The 18074-nt window shown below is 46.2% G+C and overlaps 1 protein-coding gene across 8 annotated transcripts in view; it reads right to left on the reverse strand.

Annotated features, from left to right (window-relative positions):
* Window positions 1-17688, reverse strand: part of SBF2 (SET binding factor 2) — a 474020-nt gene extending 456332 nt beyond the window's left edge. For 4 of the 8 annotated variants that reach the window (XM_039911379.1, XM_029059548.2, XM_029059550.2 and 1 more), the window contains exon 1: window positions 17501-17686. In XM_039911379.1, coding sequence (XP_039767313.1) covers window positions 17501-17555 — 55 coding nt within the window. In that variant the 5' untranslated portion in view covers window positions 17556-17686. Of the gene's footprint in view, window positions 1-17500 lie in introns of all 8 variants that reach the window. The other 4 variants (XM_029059552.2, XM_029059551.2, XM_029059546.2 and 1 more) reach the window with 3 other exon arrangements.
* Between the last annotated feature and the right edge of the window lie 386 nt (window positions 17689-18074).

The following is an 18074-nucleotide window of genomic DNA, read 5'->3' on the forward strand; positions in this document are numbered from 1 at the left end:
CGCATCCAAAATGATCAAATAATTCAATTCGCCTCGCGGGATTAATTTTGTATAAAACTCAGCCTTTCCACCCCCGGTCTCTCTCTCGCCGCGTCGATTCCCGAACGGATCTGTCCCCAGGCGAGGGGTGCCAAAGACTTTTAAAGGTGTGGTTTTAGTAGGGCTTGGAAGATGAAGAGAGAGGTGGTTGGCTGGAATGGAAGGGAGAAGGAGTTCCGGGCTCGAGGAAGAGGGCAAGAGGTCAGCAAAAGGGTCGATGGGATGGAGGTAGAGTGGGCCAGCTGGTGTTCGAAATGGGAGCAGGTTGGGATGTAGCAGGAGAGCTGACCTACTGCCAGAAGGTCGGCTCCGCCGCTCCATCGGACAAGGTTGTGAGAGGTGAACCCACCACAGAAGCCCCGTGCGGCTCCTTGATCAGTTCTACCGGCGTTACTTTCTTGCCATACTCAGCAAATACGTTATTTTACAATATTCAAAATCATCAAAAAAATTCATAATTTCCTCTAGACTGCAAACTCATTGAGGGCAAGGAACATGCCTGCTAGTTCTATCGTACTGTACTCTCCCAAGAGCTTAGAACAGTGCTCCGCATATAGTGAGTGCTCGATAAATATGACTGACTGGTAATATAACCTTAATTTTTTTACACGTAACCTACGACAACCTCAAAATAAGTAAGAACGCAGCTCGAGGTAATTTACTTCAAAGGAGCAAAGTTAATAATCAATATTTTCTTAAGATTCCATTTACTTTTAAGATTAAAGTTCACAGAAAACTTCGACCGTCACCATTCATTCATTCAATCGTATTTATTGAGCATTTACTGTGTGCAGAGCACTGTACTAAACGATTGGAAAGTACAATTCGGCAACAGATAGAGACAATCCCTACCCAACAGCGGGCTCACAGTCTACAAGGGGGAGACACAACAAAACAAGCAGAAAGGCATCATGCACGAGCTTGCATATATATAAAACTCAGACACGCATTCCGCAAAGTGCAATCAGAATCTTATGAAGTTTTTCCAGGGCTCTAAAAAGTTTAGAGATAAAAGCAATCATTTTTTGTCCATTTTGGAATAAGGACCATTTTGTTTTCACAGTGGCCATAACTACGTGAGGCCAAAGTCATATGCAATTGCACTTTATTTTTAATGGGAGACCTTTTCGGTCTCAGGGAGTGGTCTCTTCAGATTTCCGGCAAGTCATCACCCAGCGGGTTCTGTTCTGTCATACCCCAGGGAGCCGATACGGTAGGAGGGGTTCAGGCCACTTAGTGCAGGGTGTGATTTGGGCTAGGAGAAGACGGGGTGAGCATCAATGCAGAGGATAGATGGGGAAAAAGGAGAGAGGAAAAAACAGTTTTATTTTCTTTTAAAATTGAATGTAAAGTTTCTTTTGGGAATGTTCTCCACTAGGCAACAGTTCCCGCGGAAAATCCCCGAGAAGAACACTTGGGCTTAGGCAAAAAGTGTGGAAAGACTTAGTCACTCCGCTGACCCCACCCAGGGCTAGGGTGCAGGTCACTGCTCCCACAGTGATGAATGGTCACCGTCCCTTCCATCATCGCTGTCCTAACCGATGACAAACCCGAGGTCTCCGGGCCTGCCTCCGAGTCCAGCCCAGGGGTTTTTGTCGAAACAGAGCTTCCATGCGCAGCCGGGCCCTGGGAACAGTTTCGGGGGCCCAAGACCCACGGTCAATCAATCAAATAATAATAGTAATAATATTAATAACTGCGGTATTTGTGAAGCACTTACTATGTGCCCAGCACTAATCTAAGCGCTGGGGTAGATACAAAGTAATCAGGTCCCACATGAGGCTCACACTCTTAATCCCCATTTTACAGTTGGAGTCGTTGAGGCACAGAGAAATGAAGTCACTAACCCAAGGTCACAGAGCAGACACGTAATGGAACCAGGATTAGCTTACTGCATGCAGAGCACTGTACCAGCACTTGGGAGAGTACAACACGGCACCGTAAGAGACACATTCCCCGCCCACGACAAACTTACAGTCTAGAGGAGGAGGTAGACAATAATATAAACTAGGGATACGGACATAAGTGTTGTGGGGCTGGGCAAAGCACAAGAGAGTGGGAGAAGTGGAAACTGGGAGGGGGAGGAGGGGCAGCCTAGTCTGGGAAGGCCTCTTGGCCGGAGATGCGTCTTCAATAAGGCTCTGAAGGTGGGGAGAGTAATTGTCTATTGGATATGCTCATTCATCTGAGCAGCAGGCCAACCAGAATCCCCTTCCCTTCCCTTGATCTGCAGACACTTGCCTAATTAACCCAGTGGTCCCTGGCTGAGTTCAACCAGCCTGATTATCTTGCATCTATCCAGTACTTAGTAGAGCGCTTAGCACATAAGTGCTTAACAAATGCACCAAATATTATATGAGCCCTAAAATGGGCAGGGGGCCCTTTACTGCTGTATTGTACTTTCCCAAGCGCTTAGTATAGTGCTTTGCACACAGTAAGCGCTCAATAAATATGACTGAATAACTCCGCCCATCCTCTTCCAAACATGGTGGTCCGGTGGGCTCCAAAGAATGCAGAATTGCACAAGGATTTTTCCATTGTCCATGATTGGGGAAAAATTGACTCCAAAAGGCAGTGCTGAGAGACCTTTCCTCCTAAAAAGCGAATTCATCACACACACACACACACACACACACACACACACACACACATCTATATGTATAGAAATATATATATATATATATCTTCTCTGACCATTAAAGCACTTTAAGCTGACAAAATAAGGCCCCAAATCAGATGGAGCTTGACAAGTGATCATTTCAAGGACTCCACCCCTTTCACACTCCCTTTGCGTTCTTCCTTCACGAAGGCAACCTACCGCTGATAAAAAGAACTGTCTCTTCTACCATCTTTGAAATCTTGAAACTGCTTGAAGGCTTTTTTAAACTAATTCTGCAACTATATTTAATTCTGAATGGACTTTGGAAAATACGCTACAACTGTATTTCTTATAGCAAGTGTCAAAGGAAAATGGCCGCATTCTCTTCAAATTCCCCAGGATTGTGTGGGACAATTATGTAAAGTATCGGCACAGTTTGCTCCATTCTCGGAGGCATTTTCCCACTACTTTCCCTTGCAAATGACTCTGTACACCATTCTTTCTATACTTATTCTAAAAGATTTTGCTTCGGTGCCAAGACAGGAAGAACACCAGGCAAAACATGACCACGACTATTGAAATGAATTTGTTTTACCTTAATTTTGACTCAAAAAATTGAGTCATTTTCTTTAGACATATCAGACTTGAATATTTCAAGTTTATCACTTTTTAAGGTTATGAACCATATCTGTGGCGCATGAAGAAACTGGAGTGAAAAAAACCAAGAGACGCAATTGCTCCCTTCCAGGCCCGATAAAGGCAAAAATCCAGCCTATCCTTTACCTAGCAATTATCAATAATTAGGATTGCATTGGGCCACCGAGAAAGGATTCATTCAATTGTATTTATTGAGTGCTTACTTTGTGCAAAGCACCGTACTAAGCTCTTGGGTGGCGTTTACTGCAAAATTCTTTCCTATGAGTCTTGTACCAGCTCCTTCCGCTGAATCAGCTACATGGGAGATGGAGGGGGATTTCTTAGTCATATTTCTACAAGGGCCTTTCCCTTTGTCGGTCGCTCCCTCACTGGTATACTGGAATGTCTGACAACAGAGGGCTATACCGGGGCCCGACTACAAATTAATATTAATATTAACACTCCTGGAACTCCCTCTGCCATAAGGTCACAAAGTGAAATGAGACCCAGAGGGATAAAACTCATTACTAACATTTAAACGCCCTTTGAGTTAATGCCACTAAACTGGATATTGGCAACTGTGTTCTCTAAACCTCATTTTTTGATGGACAATTTACTGTAAGTCTGTTCCTCGGCTTTCCCCGTAAAAATACATTAAAATGTAATCGGCAGAGTAAAACAGTAGTTTCACTGACTCTGCTCTGTGGGGATGATATTAGGAAACAGGAATTTGTAAAGCACTGAGTTTCCAGCTATGATTATGTAATGCAAAGATTCTAATTTTTATTAAACAGTTAAATGAAATTAACACAATTATTTGCATCTTGCAGTTGACTATTTACCAAGTTTTCTGTTCACAATGTACACAGTATACCTATATTCATAGATATACCTATATCTATAAATAGATATATAAAGTTATCCAACTCTGGCATTTTATATGTGTGAAAAATCTTGAGTTGTACGCCTAAACCCTACATTTCCAAACACGTTATTTCTTCCGAAAGAGAAATCAGCATAATAATTTTTTAATTTTTCCCATCCCCAAGAGAAAGATGTATGGGAAGGAAGGGGGGCGGAGGAGAGAGATTGTAAGGGTGTGGAAAGAGGGGGAGTGACCTGAATATAATGTAGAAATCCTTTGACACTTTCATGCCTTCCTTAAATCAAACCCTTTCCGTCCATTAGAATGTCCACACTGCAGTATTATAAAATAAGATTCTAAAGAAACCATGAAAATTACATTAAAAAAAATAGGGCAGAGAGTAACAGAGGCATGAGAAAAGAAAAAAAAATTACCAAAACTCATTAGGATACAATAGTCAAGCAAAGAGGGAAAAAAAAAGAACCTAACCAAAAAGCCACATTAAAAGCAGCTATGAATTAAATAGATCAGAAAGAAATTTATGGGAAAAGGCAACTTTCCTAATACCAGATGGTTTTTTTCAGCCTCTATTCGAAACTTAGCAGAATGGAGCTTTTTCATTGATTCTTCACAGAAGCTGAGCTAACCAGATAAAACTTGAGAATGGAATGTTGAAGAAAAATGTACACTTGTTGTACAAATATAGGGCAATTCAATTATTTAACAAAAGAGAAGAAAAGGATTGTTCCTAATAGAGAAAAATAAGAGCCACTTTAGATTTTGCCCCAAACAGCATATCTATGAATATATAAAAGAAAAACAGATGTGTCCCTTTCACAGTCTTAAGTCTAGTCTTATTGTCTCCAGAAACAAGACAGCTATCCAATAAAAAATGTCTTTGCAAATTAAAAAACAGACTCTGAAACCTTAAATTCTTTATATGTAACTCTTTATGTGGCCAGGTGCTCGTAAAAGCTCGACAAATATTTTCCTGTAAATCTAATTCACTCTAACACTGTTCATCATTCATGCAATGCATATTTTTAATTCACCTTTGAAAGTTGGATTAAAAAATGAAATATCAGTCGTATCTAAATTAAACCTTTGTTCCTTTTTGAAAAGACAAACTCCTTCACTCTTCTTTCAAGACAAAGTGGATCTACTGTGTTCCTTTTTAAATCAGATTTGTTCATTCTCTATATCAGCAAGAAACAGATCTACCGATTCTGTCGTATTGTATTCTCCCAAGCGCTCGGTACAGTGCTCTGCACCCAGTAAGTGCTCAATAAATACCACTGATGATGAGGAGGAGGATCAAACCCTAATCAGTAAAAATGCACAAATAAGAATGTTTCCTCTAAATTGTCATGATGCCTGCTGACCGACAGGAAGGAGAAATGCACAGGAAAAGGCCTGTGGAAATATAAGCAAAATATCAGTTCTAATTTCCCAAGGTCCAACTTTATTTCTGCAACAAATCAACTTCCATTTTGGCTGAAAAACAAGCACTTGCAACTCAAACCGATATTTAAGAGAAAGAGGGGAAAATCCATTAAAAAACCCATATGCCCACTGGGCTGATCCCACCCAGCTCCAAGAAAGCCGGACCCGCTCAACACCGCCCGGTTCATCACACTCGGTCAATAACAATGGACTGAGGGAGCTGACTACCTCTTTATGCTTAGCACAGTGCCTGGCACAGAGTAAGAGCTTAACAAACACTATGATGATGAGGACGATGATTATTATTATCATTATTAACCACAGCATGGTTTCAAGAGATTAATTGCGATTAAGTTGCCTTGTTTATCCGTCTATCTCCCCCGATTCGACTGTGAGCCCGTCAATGGGCAGGGATTGTCTCTATCTGTTGCCGAATTGTACATTCCAAGTGCTTAGTACAGTGCTCTGCAAATAGTAAGCGCTCAATAAATACTATTGAATGAATGAATGAGATCTAGATTTGCTAGCCTTGGCTTACATATACGATTTGTGCATATAGTGATTTGCTCAAGTGAACAAATATAAACTACATTCACCAGGAAGTTTCTTTGAGAAAAAGGTTCAGAAGTTCATTCATTCAATCACATTTTTTGAGCGCTTACTGTGTGCAGGGCACTGTACTATGCACTTGGAAATTAGTGTCATATAAAGATAAAGCCACCTTTTCAGCAAGTGCTTTAAAGCTTTCCCTCTGGAGACTGTAAGCTCCTGGTGTGCAGGGATCATGTCTACCAGCTCTGTTGCATTGTACTCTCCCACTTGCTTAGCACAGTGCTCGGCTCACAGTGAGCAATAAGTGCCATTGACTGACTGATTTACTGAGAGAGAGCTCTCGTTAGGATCCTTAGCTGGCTCCAAGTCAGACAGTAGCCACCATGGGTAGAGAGGGCTGGATGGCCATAATTCCAATCGCCACCCACTCTTTAATGTTGGTATTTAAGCGCTTACTATGTGCAGAGCACTGTTCTAAGCGCTGGGGTGGATACAGGGTAATCAGGTTGTCCCACGTGAGGCTCACAGTTAATCCCCATTTTACAGATGAGGTAACTGAGGCACAGAGAAGTTAAGTGACTTGCCCACAGTCACACAGCTGACAAGTGGCAGAGCCGGGAATCAAACCCATGACCTCTGACTCCCAAGCCCAGGCTCTTTCCACTGAGCCATGCTGCTTCACTCTTTACTGTCAGCCTGCCACCAAGCACAAAAGGAGTCACTGTGCGATGAGCCCAAATAATTTAAAATGCTAGGCTCCACCTACGTGTTGTCAGAGGTTGTGGGTTCTAATCCCACCTCTGCCACTTGTCAGTTATGTGTCTTTGGGCAAGTCACTTCACTGTGCCTCAGTCACCTCATCTGTAAAATGGGGATGAAGACTGTGAGCCCCACATGGGACAACCTGATTCCTTTGTATCTACCCCAGAGCTTAGGCCCGTGCTTAGCACATAGTTAGCGCTTAACAAATGCCATCATTATTATCATTATTATGTTTAATATTACTCCTAATCGAATCGTCTTTGTCGTAAGGGAAGGTGGGAGACTGCCAAGGGCAGAAAAAAGGCTTTGCTCAACGTAGGCGGGGTCAGTGTCAATTCTGTAAGCAAAATAAAATTTTGGTGGGCCTCGAAGTTTCTGAAAATTAATTCCCAGTGGATACAACTTCAAGACGACCACTGTAATGCAGCAGTATTATCAGAAATTACACAGCCACAGGTGCCATTTTACAAACTATGCTTCAGGTACAAACGTTGAAAATTACTTGTACCATCGTGCTGGATTCAGAGAGAGGATTTTCAATGTACGTCATTAACTGATTTTTACTGCTGGTCAAGATATTAGACCAAAAGTATTACGGATGCAATAAAATGTCACATACTACTGCAGCTTCTTATTTAAGAAAACACCTGATCGGATGAAATCACATCCTTTGAATCACTGAGCTGATAGAAAATAGGAGGTTAGCGTCTCAGTCCCAGAATTTTTGAAGATGATCTAATTTTTTTTTTAACGTATTTGGTATTTAAATGAATAAGAGCAAGCACAGGCCGGAGGAACCTATTGTCTTTTCTCCCCTATTCCTGCTTCCTGTTTCTGTTTCCCTTACCCCATGACCCCTACCCCAGGCTTCTTCCTCTGACTTCCTTACTCTGGCTCAGTCCCTTGCTCACACCTCAGAAATACTGCAGCTAAACAGCTTTTTGCTGCTAGGAGAGTCTAAAAGTCCGACTGTGTAGGAAATGCACCAACCAGCTCTACCAGGGTTCCTGTTTAAAAGGGAGGTGATTCCTCTGACCATTTTCCGGCTCCTTGGAGTTAGAGGAATTGGCTCACGGCTGGGAATAGAGGGCACGGGGTCGGGGGGCTTGGAGGTATCGAAGGTCTTTATCACCAGGGCTCAGAACCTTAACTTTCTTCATAGCACCTGTGGAAAAGACACTTTATCTTTCTATCCGTCTCCTGAGCCTTTCTTTCCAAGGGACCTCCTGGTGATTCTAGTTCAAATTAGCTCCCAAGGGCCAATCCCTATGTCTCCTGATGTACTGATGTACCTAAACCGAGGCTAGCTAACCTTTATCTTCTGAAACCACACTATGTAATGGTAAAAATAATTGTGGTACTTGTTAAGCCCTTACTCTGGGCATGCCCCATTTAGCCTCCATACTCATACTACATTCCCTTCGTGACTAAATTGAGGCCCTCCACACCGTCCTCTCTACTCAACTCTCTCGCTCCCCTAACCCTTCCTCAATCTGGTACCACTCATCCACACCCCGGCATCACCTCCACGGTCCGCTTCCTCCGCTCCTGTGCACAGGCCGCAGAGCGCCGCTGGCGGAAATCTAGATATCGGGCCGACCTCATCCACAGCAACTTCATCCTTGAGTACTTTAACTCTGCCTTTTCCTCCACTCAGCAAAATTATTTCTCCATCTTTATTGATATCCATGCCCAATGCCCTCGCTAGGGACTTTTAACTCTCTCCTCAAACTCCCTGTTTCCCTAACTCCCCCATCCCTTGTCCCTAATGACCTGGATACCTATTTTATTGAGAAAATTGAAACTACCAGGAGTGATTTCCCCAAAATCCTCCCTGCTCCTTCTTTAACTCTCCCTGCCCCTTCAACTCTCCCATTGTTCCCAGCAGTATCTCATGAGGAGATCTGCCTTCCTTAAAAATCCACTGTCTTCACCTGCACGGCACACTCCATCTCTTCACACCTTATTAAAACATCTGCTCCCTCCTTGACACCATCTTCAACTGTTCACTCTCCAATGGCTTCTTCCCCACTGCTTTCAAACATGATCACGTCTCCCCTACCCTAAAAAAAAACCTCCCCTGACCCCAAGGCTCCCTCCAGTTATCGCCCATCTCCTTCCTATCATTCCTCCCCAAACTCCTTGAGCGAGTGGTCTAAACCCGCTGTCTCAAGTTCCTCTCCCCCAATTCTCTCTTTAACCCCCTCCAATCTGGCTTGCATCCCCTTCACTCAACAGAAACCACCCTCTCAAAGGTCACAAATGATCTTCTTGCCAAATCCAATGGTCTCTACTCCATCCTAATCTTCTTCAACTTCTCAACTGCCTTTGACACTGTCGACCACCCCCTTCTCCTGGAAAATCCAAACTCGGCTTCGCTGACGCCGTCCTCTGCGGGTTCCCCTCATGTCTCTGGCTGCTCATTCTCAGTCTGTTTGGCGGGCTCCCCATCTACTTCCCACCCCGTAACTGTGGGTGTCCGTCCCTCAAGGTTCAATTCTGGGTCCTCCCTTCTATTCTCCATTTATACCCACTCCCTTGGAAAAGATTCACTCCCATGGCTCCAACTACCACCTCTTTGCTGATGATTCCCAAATCTACATCTCCAGCCCTGATCTCTCTCCCTCTTTGCAGTCTCGCATTTCCTCCTGCCTTCAAGACAACTCTACTTGGATGTCCTGCAGCCACCTCACACTTAACACATCCAAAACAGAACTCTTTATCTTCCCGTCCAAACTCTGTCCTCCCCCTGCATTTCCCATCACTGTGCACAGCACCATCCTTTCTGTCTCACAAGCCCATAACCTTGGCCTTGGCCTTGATTCCTCTCTTATTCAACTCACGTATTGAATATAAAAGACTAAATCTTGTAGGTTCTACCTTTACAACATCACTATAATCTATCCTTCTCTCTCTACCCAAATAGCTACCACATTAATCTAAGCATTTATCCTAACCCACCCTGATGACTATATCAGCCTCCTTCCTGACCTCCCTGCCTCTCCCAACTCCAGTCCATATTTCACTCTGCTACCCAGTTTTCATTTTTCTACAAAAACGTTCAGTTTTTGCAACCCCATTCCTCAAGAACCTCCAGGGGTTGCCCATCCACCTTCTCGTCAAACAGAAACTCCTTATCATCGGATTTAAAGCACTCAATTTCCCTGCCCCCTCCTACCACGCCTCGCTAGTCTCCTACAACCCAGCCTGCCAGCCTCTAGACTGTGAGCTCGTTGTGGGCAGGAATGTGTCTATTTGTGTTGCATTGTACTCTCCCAAGTGCTTAGTCCAGTGTTCTGCATATAGTAAGCACTCAACAAATGCGATTGAATGAATGAATGAAAGCACACTTTGCTCCTCTATGTTGGTATTTGTTAAGCGCTTACTGCGTGCAGAGAGAGCACTGTTCTAAGCGCTGGGGTAGATAGATACAGGAGAATGAGGTTGTCCCACGTGAGGCTCACGGTCTTCAACCCCATTTTACAGATGAGGCAACTGAGGCACAGAGAAGAGAAGTAACTTGCCCACAGTCACACAGCTGACAAGGGGCAGGGTCGGGATATGAATCCATGACCCTGACTCCCAAGCCCGGGCTCTTTCCACTGAGCCACACTGCTTCTCTATCTTGCTGCTGACTTCTCACCCATATCCTGCCATTGGCCTGGAACGCCCTCCTTCTTCATATGCGACAAACAATTTCCACCTTCAAAACCTTACTGCAGGTACAACTCCTCCAAGAGGCCTTCCCTGACTAAACCCTCCTTTCCTATTCTCCCACATCCTTCTGTGTCACCCTGCTCCTCTGTACATCTGTGCACACGTCTGAACTCCTCTCCCCTGGGACTTTCTTTAATGATTTTTTTACATCATGAAATCATTTTACATCATCCTCTTTCAAGAAAATTGATGCAAGGCTGTTTAATCCCCAAATTTCAATTAGTGGAGAGATAATGTCTTTATCTTTTCCAGCACCTTGCGATGACCCACTGAACTGTCAAAGTTCTGAGCTCCTTACTGGACAATTCTCTCTGTGCCACCTGCACCGTCCATTTCTAACTTAAGTTCACCACCGTCTTCTTTTCGGGAGCCTCTTCGACGCCTTTAAAATCTGACAACCTGTGGGCAGAGTTTCCTCCAAGTTCCTTCTTGCAATGTTTAATCTGTCACCAGGTAGGGAGGGGCAGGAAGGGCTTTATTTATCTCGGTCATTATGTCAAGGCTGGTCAGGCATATGTGGTATTTGTTAGGCACTTATTAATGCCAAGCACTGTTCAAGGCATTGGGCAAGATATACTAGATAAGCTACAGTCCCGGCCCCACACGGTGCTCAGGGTCCAGCGAAGCAGTTCTTAATTTCCATTTTGCAGAAGAGGAAACTGAGGTATACAGAAGTTAAATGACTTGCCTACAGTTACAGAGCAGGTAGTGGTAGAGTTGGGATTAAACCCCGGGTCTCCAGACTCGCGGCCCTGTGTTCTTTCTATTTGGCCAAGCAGCTTCCCGGTGTTCCCTCTGTGGAATAAGTCATCAAGCAATAGAGTTTGAATTCCCATGGTTGAAACCCAGGGTATACCCCACGTGAAAAATGCCATTACTAGGGCATTACCAAAGGTCCATTCAGCCCAATATTCTGTCTGCAAGAGAAGCACCATCTGATGGCCCAGAACTCATCATCATAGAGCTATCTATGATTTTATGAAGAAAATTGATTTTTCCCCTAGATGGGCTGCCTGACATTTGATTCCACTGAAGTTCCCCCCAACCCCCGTCACTTCTGCCCACTCAGCTATGAGATTTTTCTAGCAGCTTATCCCCATCCCCACGCCATTTCCCTGATCAGAAGGGCTATGAGCCTCATGTTGGGCAGGGATTGCCTCTGTTGCCAAACTGTACAATCCAAGCGCTTAGTACAGTGCTCTGCACACAGTGAGCGCTCAATAAATACGATTGAATGAATGAATGAACGAATGAAAGAGGTTAGTGTCACAACCTGAAGGTTCACTGGGCCCTCCTTCTAGGTCAGTTCCGGACACGTTAAGTCAAAGTGATCCTGACACCGATCATTGGAGGATCTGACGATTTTCATTTCTCCATTTGGAAAAATGATCGTCTCCTCCTTCCTTAGCTCTCATATACATATGTCCAATCACTAATGAATGGTATTGATTGAGTGCTTATTGTGTGCAGAGCACTATTCTCAAGGCTTGGGAGAGTACACATTATTTCTGAGCTCTCTAGCTGGAAATAATTTATGTTGCTCTGCCCCATTAGAGGGTAAACTCATTGTGGACGGGGTCTGTGTCGCTTATTGAATCCAGACTTCCAAAGCACTTAATGCAATGTTCTGCACCAAGTGGGCACTTGACAAAATGTCACTATTATCATTACTTTTAGCCAGCTTTCTGTCCATGGCAGAGCATTTCCTCCGATATCACAACTCAAATGTTATAGAACACAGAATCTTGCCAAAGGTCCCTTGGAAAGCCTACATAATATAGCCACTGGTTCTCCTCTCTCCAAATCTTCCTGACCCCATCAAAAATTTTCAGCAGATTAGTGAGGTGTGATTTCCACTTAGAGAAAACATCCTGTATTTCCCCCAACAAGCTGGACTAACCTAGGTGCACCTTGACCTTAAATTTCATTGTAAAACAATTCCGGTTCCAAAGGGCACCATACACCATGGATATATCACATATGCCTCGGGAAACAAATGGCAAGGTCCTGGAAGCACCTTCCTTTAGAGGTGGAGCCCCAACAACTTTGAGGGGGGTCTTTCAGTAGAAGTAGTGAAGGTAATTACCATACAACTGACTAGGTTGGATGTTAGATCCAACATTATGTTCAGTATGTCAATAATAACTGGTCGCCCAAGCTTTAAAGAGCGATCCAGAGGATTATGATGAATAGTATCTATGGGCTATTCTAGGGTTACTTTCACTTATAGGCCAGGCCCACACCAAAGTAAAGCGTACATCAGACAACGCACTCGGTTCTTCTATAACGCTGACTTTCACGATGCGCTTTGGACAGAACACTGTTAGGGAATTAGAGAACATTCTTCCAGCAGTGTGTGCCTTTCTGGAGAGACAACTGATTGATCTGTTGGGTCCATGTGAGCAACACCTAAAGTGCCCGTACTGCAAAGTGAGGTGCTTTTGAACACAAAATTCATCATCAACTTAATGACCCCTGTTATGGGACAACTATTATCCTGGCTAAAATCGATCCAAACACCCACCCTAACAAGATTCACTCCATTCAATCGTATTTCTCCCACCCCCAGAAGAAATCTACGTTGGGGCATTTTTTTATTTCGACTGTCTTTCTACAGATGACAAATCAACTAAATACTTACCAACCTTCCATTTCCACTCTGTGCAGTGCAGACCCACCCAAAAAGTCATCTCAGTTAATGATCCTTAAACAGTTGCTTTGGGAAACTGAAAGCCGTTTGAAAGTTCCTGCTGGGCCCCTGGGCTCAAAGAGTAGGTGGGCAGGGGTACAGTGCAAGGTGAGGGCATAAATTTTGTGTGCAAAACCTATTTTCAGCCAAAGGCGACCCGTAGCACCACAGACCAACCAATGATCGCCGGGGTAATCACACCCACCGTGGCCCATGACAGCCAACTAGTTGCAGGATTCCCAGGAAGCCTCCCTACCAAATGAAACCATCATGGCAGGCAGAGCCCTAGAGTGCATTCCCCTAACTCTCTCAACCTCCCACCACAGGGAGGAGTGAGGAAGACTTCAAGAGAAGTCCAAGAAGATGAAAACCATGAGAAAAATCAAACACGTGTTTAGAAAATAGGCAATGATGCGTATGTCCAACTTACAAAACATCCCATGCGGAACATGAATACAAGTTCAGGTGATCTAACACAGCACAACACAAGGTGCTGGTACTTACACCTTGACCTACGGCTTTGGAAATGAAGCAAGTATCACCAAGGTTTGACGTAAGATAAAGCTTTTCTTTATCCAGGCGATACGCTCAATTCTGTTCAATATTAAAATACAGGATGACATTTCATTTGAAGCGTAATATCAATTTTCATTTTAAAAGTTTCTCCAGTGGAAAAACTAGATCGACTTCCACAAACTGAAGAGGATCCCCAAGAAGTTTCGCATAGAATCTTTTAAAGAGTCCACGTGGTTTCTTAAAAAGCTAACACTTCAAGTCAGACCTTGAACTAATGGAAATGATTTAAAACAGAATAAAGTGCAAAGTTTTAAAGAAAGTTTTTAATCATTCATTACAAAAATAAACTTTTTCCTAGCAGCTTTTTGATAAAATTTTCAGCATTCTTTAGTTCACCACAATATTGAGTGCTCACGACTCACTAGAGACAGTTGGTTGACTACTTTCAAGGTTCAAAACTATGTGCAACTTGAGTTGAAATTATCAAATGGGCAAACAAAATATAGTTTATAACCACAGTAAAAAGTATAAAACTGTACATCGCTTTACAGGCACGTGGATTTGTCAATGCTGACAGTGCTTTTACGAGAGGACTCCTAGGTAGCACAAAACGCTTAGTGTAAATCAACAACCCACGTCCCAGTACAGCATTCAACACCTAAACTGGCAGCAGCAACAGGAGGAGCTATAACTGTTGACAACTCTTGACAGCGTAGAGCCATTTGGCTTAACTATATTATACTCGTTTTTGCAAATCTAAAAGAGATGCGTACCCCAAGAAAAACAGACAAACCCTCACATAATTCTGTTATGTAAATCTGAGAGAAAAATAGAAACATCAAAAAACAAACCACTGCAATTCTACTAGAGGAAATCTTTCATGTTTCCTCAGTTGACCTGCACTCTCCCAAGCGCTTAGTACAGTGCTCTGCACACAGTAGGCATTCAAGAAGTTTAGATTGTGAGCCCGTCATTGCGCAGGGATTGTCTCTGTTGCCGAAGTGGACATTCCAAACGCTCAGTACAGTGCTCTGCACATAGTAAGCGCTCAATAAATACTATTGAATGAATGAAATAAATACCATTGATGGGTTGGCAGAAAAGGCAAGTGTTCTATACCATTTTTCTCGCAGGAGGAGAGGCAATATTCACGTATGTAGGTATGAGGCCCTGCTGGCTTGCCATGTCACCTCTGCAGGACAGACAATATTCATGTATGTGGATAGGAGGTCCCGCGGGCTTGCCACGTCCTCCTCAGCAGGAGAAGGAAGCAGTATTCGTGTAAGTGGGTATGAGGGCCTACTGGCTTGCCATGTCCTCCTCTGCCAGAGGAGATGATATTCATGTATGTACGACACGCTGCTGGCTTGCCGTGTCCTCTTCCGCTGGAGGAGGAAACAATATTCATGCATGTGGGTATGAGGCCCCGCTGGATTACCACGTCCTCCTCTGCAGAGGAGGGGCAGTATCAGTGTAAATGGGCAGGAGGTCCTGCTGGCTTGCCACATCCTCCTTGCTGGAAGAGGAAACAATGCTCATGTAAGTGGGTATGAGGCACTACTGGCTTACCATATCTTCCTCTCCTGGAAGAGGAAACAATATTCATGTATGTGGATATGAGGCCCTGCTGGCTTGCCACGTCCTCCTCTGCTGGAAGAGGAAACAGTGCTCACATAAGTGGGTATGAGGCCCTACTGGCTTGCCCCGTCCTCCTCTGCAGAGAAGGGGCAACATTCGTGTGAGTGGGGAGGAGGCCCTGCTTGCTTGCCGTGTCCTCCTCTGCAGAGAACGGGCAACATTCGTGTGAGTGGGTAGGAGGCCCTGCTGGCTTGCCCTGTCCTCCTCTGCAGAGAAAGGGCATCATTCGTGTAAGTGGGTTTGAGGCCCTACTGGCTTGCCCTGTCCATCTCTGCAGAGGAGAGACAACATTCGTCTAAGTGGGGATGAGGCCCTGCTGGCTTGCCCTGTCCACCTCTGCAGAGAAGGGGCAACATTCATGTAAGTGGGAGGAGGCCCTACTGACTTGCCACGTCCATCTCCGCAGAGGAGGGGCAACAATCATGTGAGTATGTGGCCCTGCTGACTTGTTCTGTCCATCTCTGCTGGAAGAGGAAACAACGCTCATGTATGTGGGTAAGAGGACCCGCTGGCTTGCCATGTCCTCCTCCGCTGGAAGAGGAAACAATATTCATGTAAGTGGGTATGAGGCCCCTTCCGGCTTGCCCCGTCCTCCTCTCCCGGAAGAGGATATTATATTCGTGTAAGTGGGCGTGAGGGTCTACTGGCTTGCCCTGTCCTCCTCTGCTGGAAGAAGAAACAATACTCATGTAAGTGGGAATGAGGCTCTTCCAGCTTGCCCCGTCCTCCTCCGCTGGAAGAGGATATTATATTCGTGTAAGTGGGCATGAGGCCCTGCTGGCTTGCCCCGTCCTCCTCTGCTGGAAGAGGAAACAGTACTCATGTAAGTGGGTATGAGGCCCTGCTGGCTTGCCCCGTCCTCCTCTGCTGGAAGAGGAAACACTGCTCATGTAAGTGGGTACGAGGCCCTTCCGACTCGCCCCGTCCTCCTCCCCTGGAAGAGGATATTATATTCGTGTAAGTGGACATGAGGCCCTGCTGGCTTGCCATGTCCTCCTCTGCTGGAAGAGGAAACAGTGCTCCTGTAAGTAGGTATGAGGCCCTACTGGCTTGCCCCGTCCTCCTCTGCTGGAAGAGGAAACACTACTCAGGTAAGTAGGTATGAAGCCCTTCCGACTCGCCCCGTCCTCCTCCGCTGGAAGAGGATATTATATTCGTGTAAGTGGACAAGAGGCCCTGCTGGCTTGCCATGTCCTCCTCTGCTGGAAGAGGAAACAGTGCTCCTCTAAGTGGGTATGAGGCCCTGCTGGCTTGCCCCGTCCTCCTCTGCTGGAAGAGGAAACACTGCTCATCTAAGTGGGTGTGAGGCCCTTCCGACTCGCCCCGTCCTCCTCCGCTGGAAGAGGATATTATATTCGTGTAAGTGGACATGAGGCCCTGCTGGCTTGCCATGTCCTCCTCTGCTGGAAGAGCAAACAGTGCTCCTGTAAGTGGGTATGAGGCCCTGCTGGCTTGCCCCGTCCTCCTCTGCTGGAAGAGGAAACACTGCTCCTGTAAGTGGGTATGAGGCCCTTCCGACTCACCCCGTCCTCCTCTCCTGGAAGAGGATATTATATTCGTGTAAGTGGGCATGAGGCCCTGCTGGCTTGCCTCGTCCCTCTGTGCGGAGGAGGGACCACATTCACCTAGGCGGGTGGGAGGCCTGGCGGCCCCGGGCCGGGCTGCCCCTCCACCAGGCCCGACGGCGTCCGGTCTCGGCGGGCCCGTCGAGTCCACCACGCCCCCCTCCCCCTCAGTTTCCCCGAACTCCCACCGTCGGGGGGGGGGCCTCCTCCTCGTCCCCTCAGGCGGGCTCCCCTTCGCCCCCCCCGCGGCGCGAGGCGCCCGGGCCTCGCGAGACCACGTGCCGCGGCGAGAGGGGGCGCGAGCGCCAGGGGAAGGAAGGACCGGCCCCGCCCCCGCCTCGCCAACGGCTCCCGGGGAACGGGAGGAGGAGGAGGAGGAAGGAAACCGGGAAGAGGAGGAGGCGGCACAGGTCATCCCCCACATCCACTCCCTGAGGAGAATTACTCCCCGCCCCGGCCCCGGCCCCCGTGGCCCTTACCTGTCTTCTCGTGGTCATAGCCCACCACGATGAAGTAGTCAGCCAGCCGGGCCATGGCCGCGGTCGCCGCGCCCGAGCGGCGGGTCCCAGTGTCCGAGCAGGCCGCCGCCCCTCCTCCTCCTCCTCCTCCTCCTCCTCCTCCTCCGCCGCCGCGGCTGGGCAGCGCCTCAGCATTTTCCCGGGGGCGGCGGAGGCGGCGGCGGCGACCCCTCGGCCATGTTTGACAACCGAGGAGGCGCCTTCTGCGCCTGCGCGGGGCGCCCCGCTCCTCCTCCCCCCCCCCCCGCCCGCCCTTCCTGCATTCATTCATTCACTCCATTCATTCATTCAATAGGCTTTCTTGAGCGCTTTCTAGTCATAATGAGAATAATGTTGGTATTGGTTAAGCGCTTACTCTGTGCAGAGCACTGTTCTAAGCGCTGGGGGAGATACAGGGTCATCGGGTTGTCCCACGTGAGGCTCACCGTTAATCCCCATTTGACAGATGAGGGAACTGAGGCCCAGAGAAATGAAGTGACTTAATAATGTTGGTATTTGTTAAGCGCTTACTATGTGCAGAGCACTGTTCTAAGCG

Source organism: Ornithorhynchus anatinus, chromosome 3 (genome assembly GCF_004115215.2).
Source record: "Ornithorhynchus anatinus isolate Pmale09 chromosome 3, mOrnAna1.pri.v4, whole genome shotgun sequence".
Classification (NCBI taxonomy): domain Eukaryota; kingdom Metazoa; phylum Chordata; class Mammalia; order Monotremata; family Ornithorhynchidae; genus Ornithorhynchus; species Ornithorhynchus anatinus.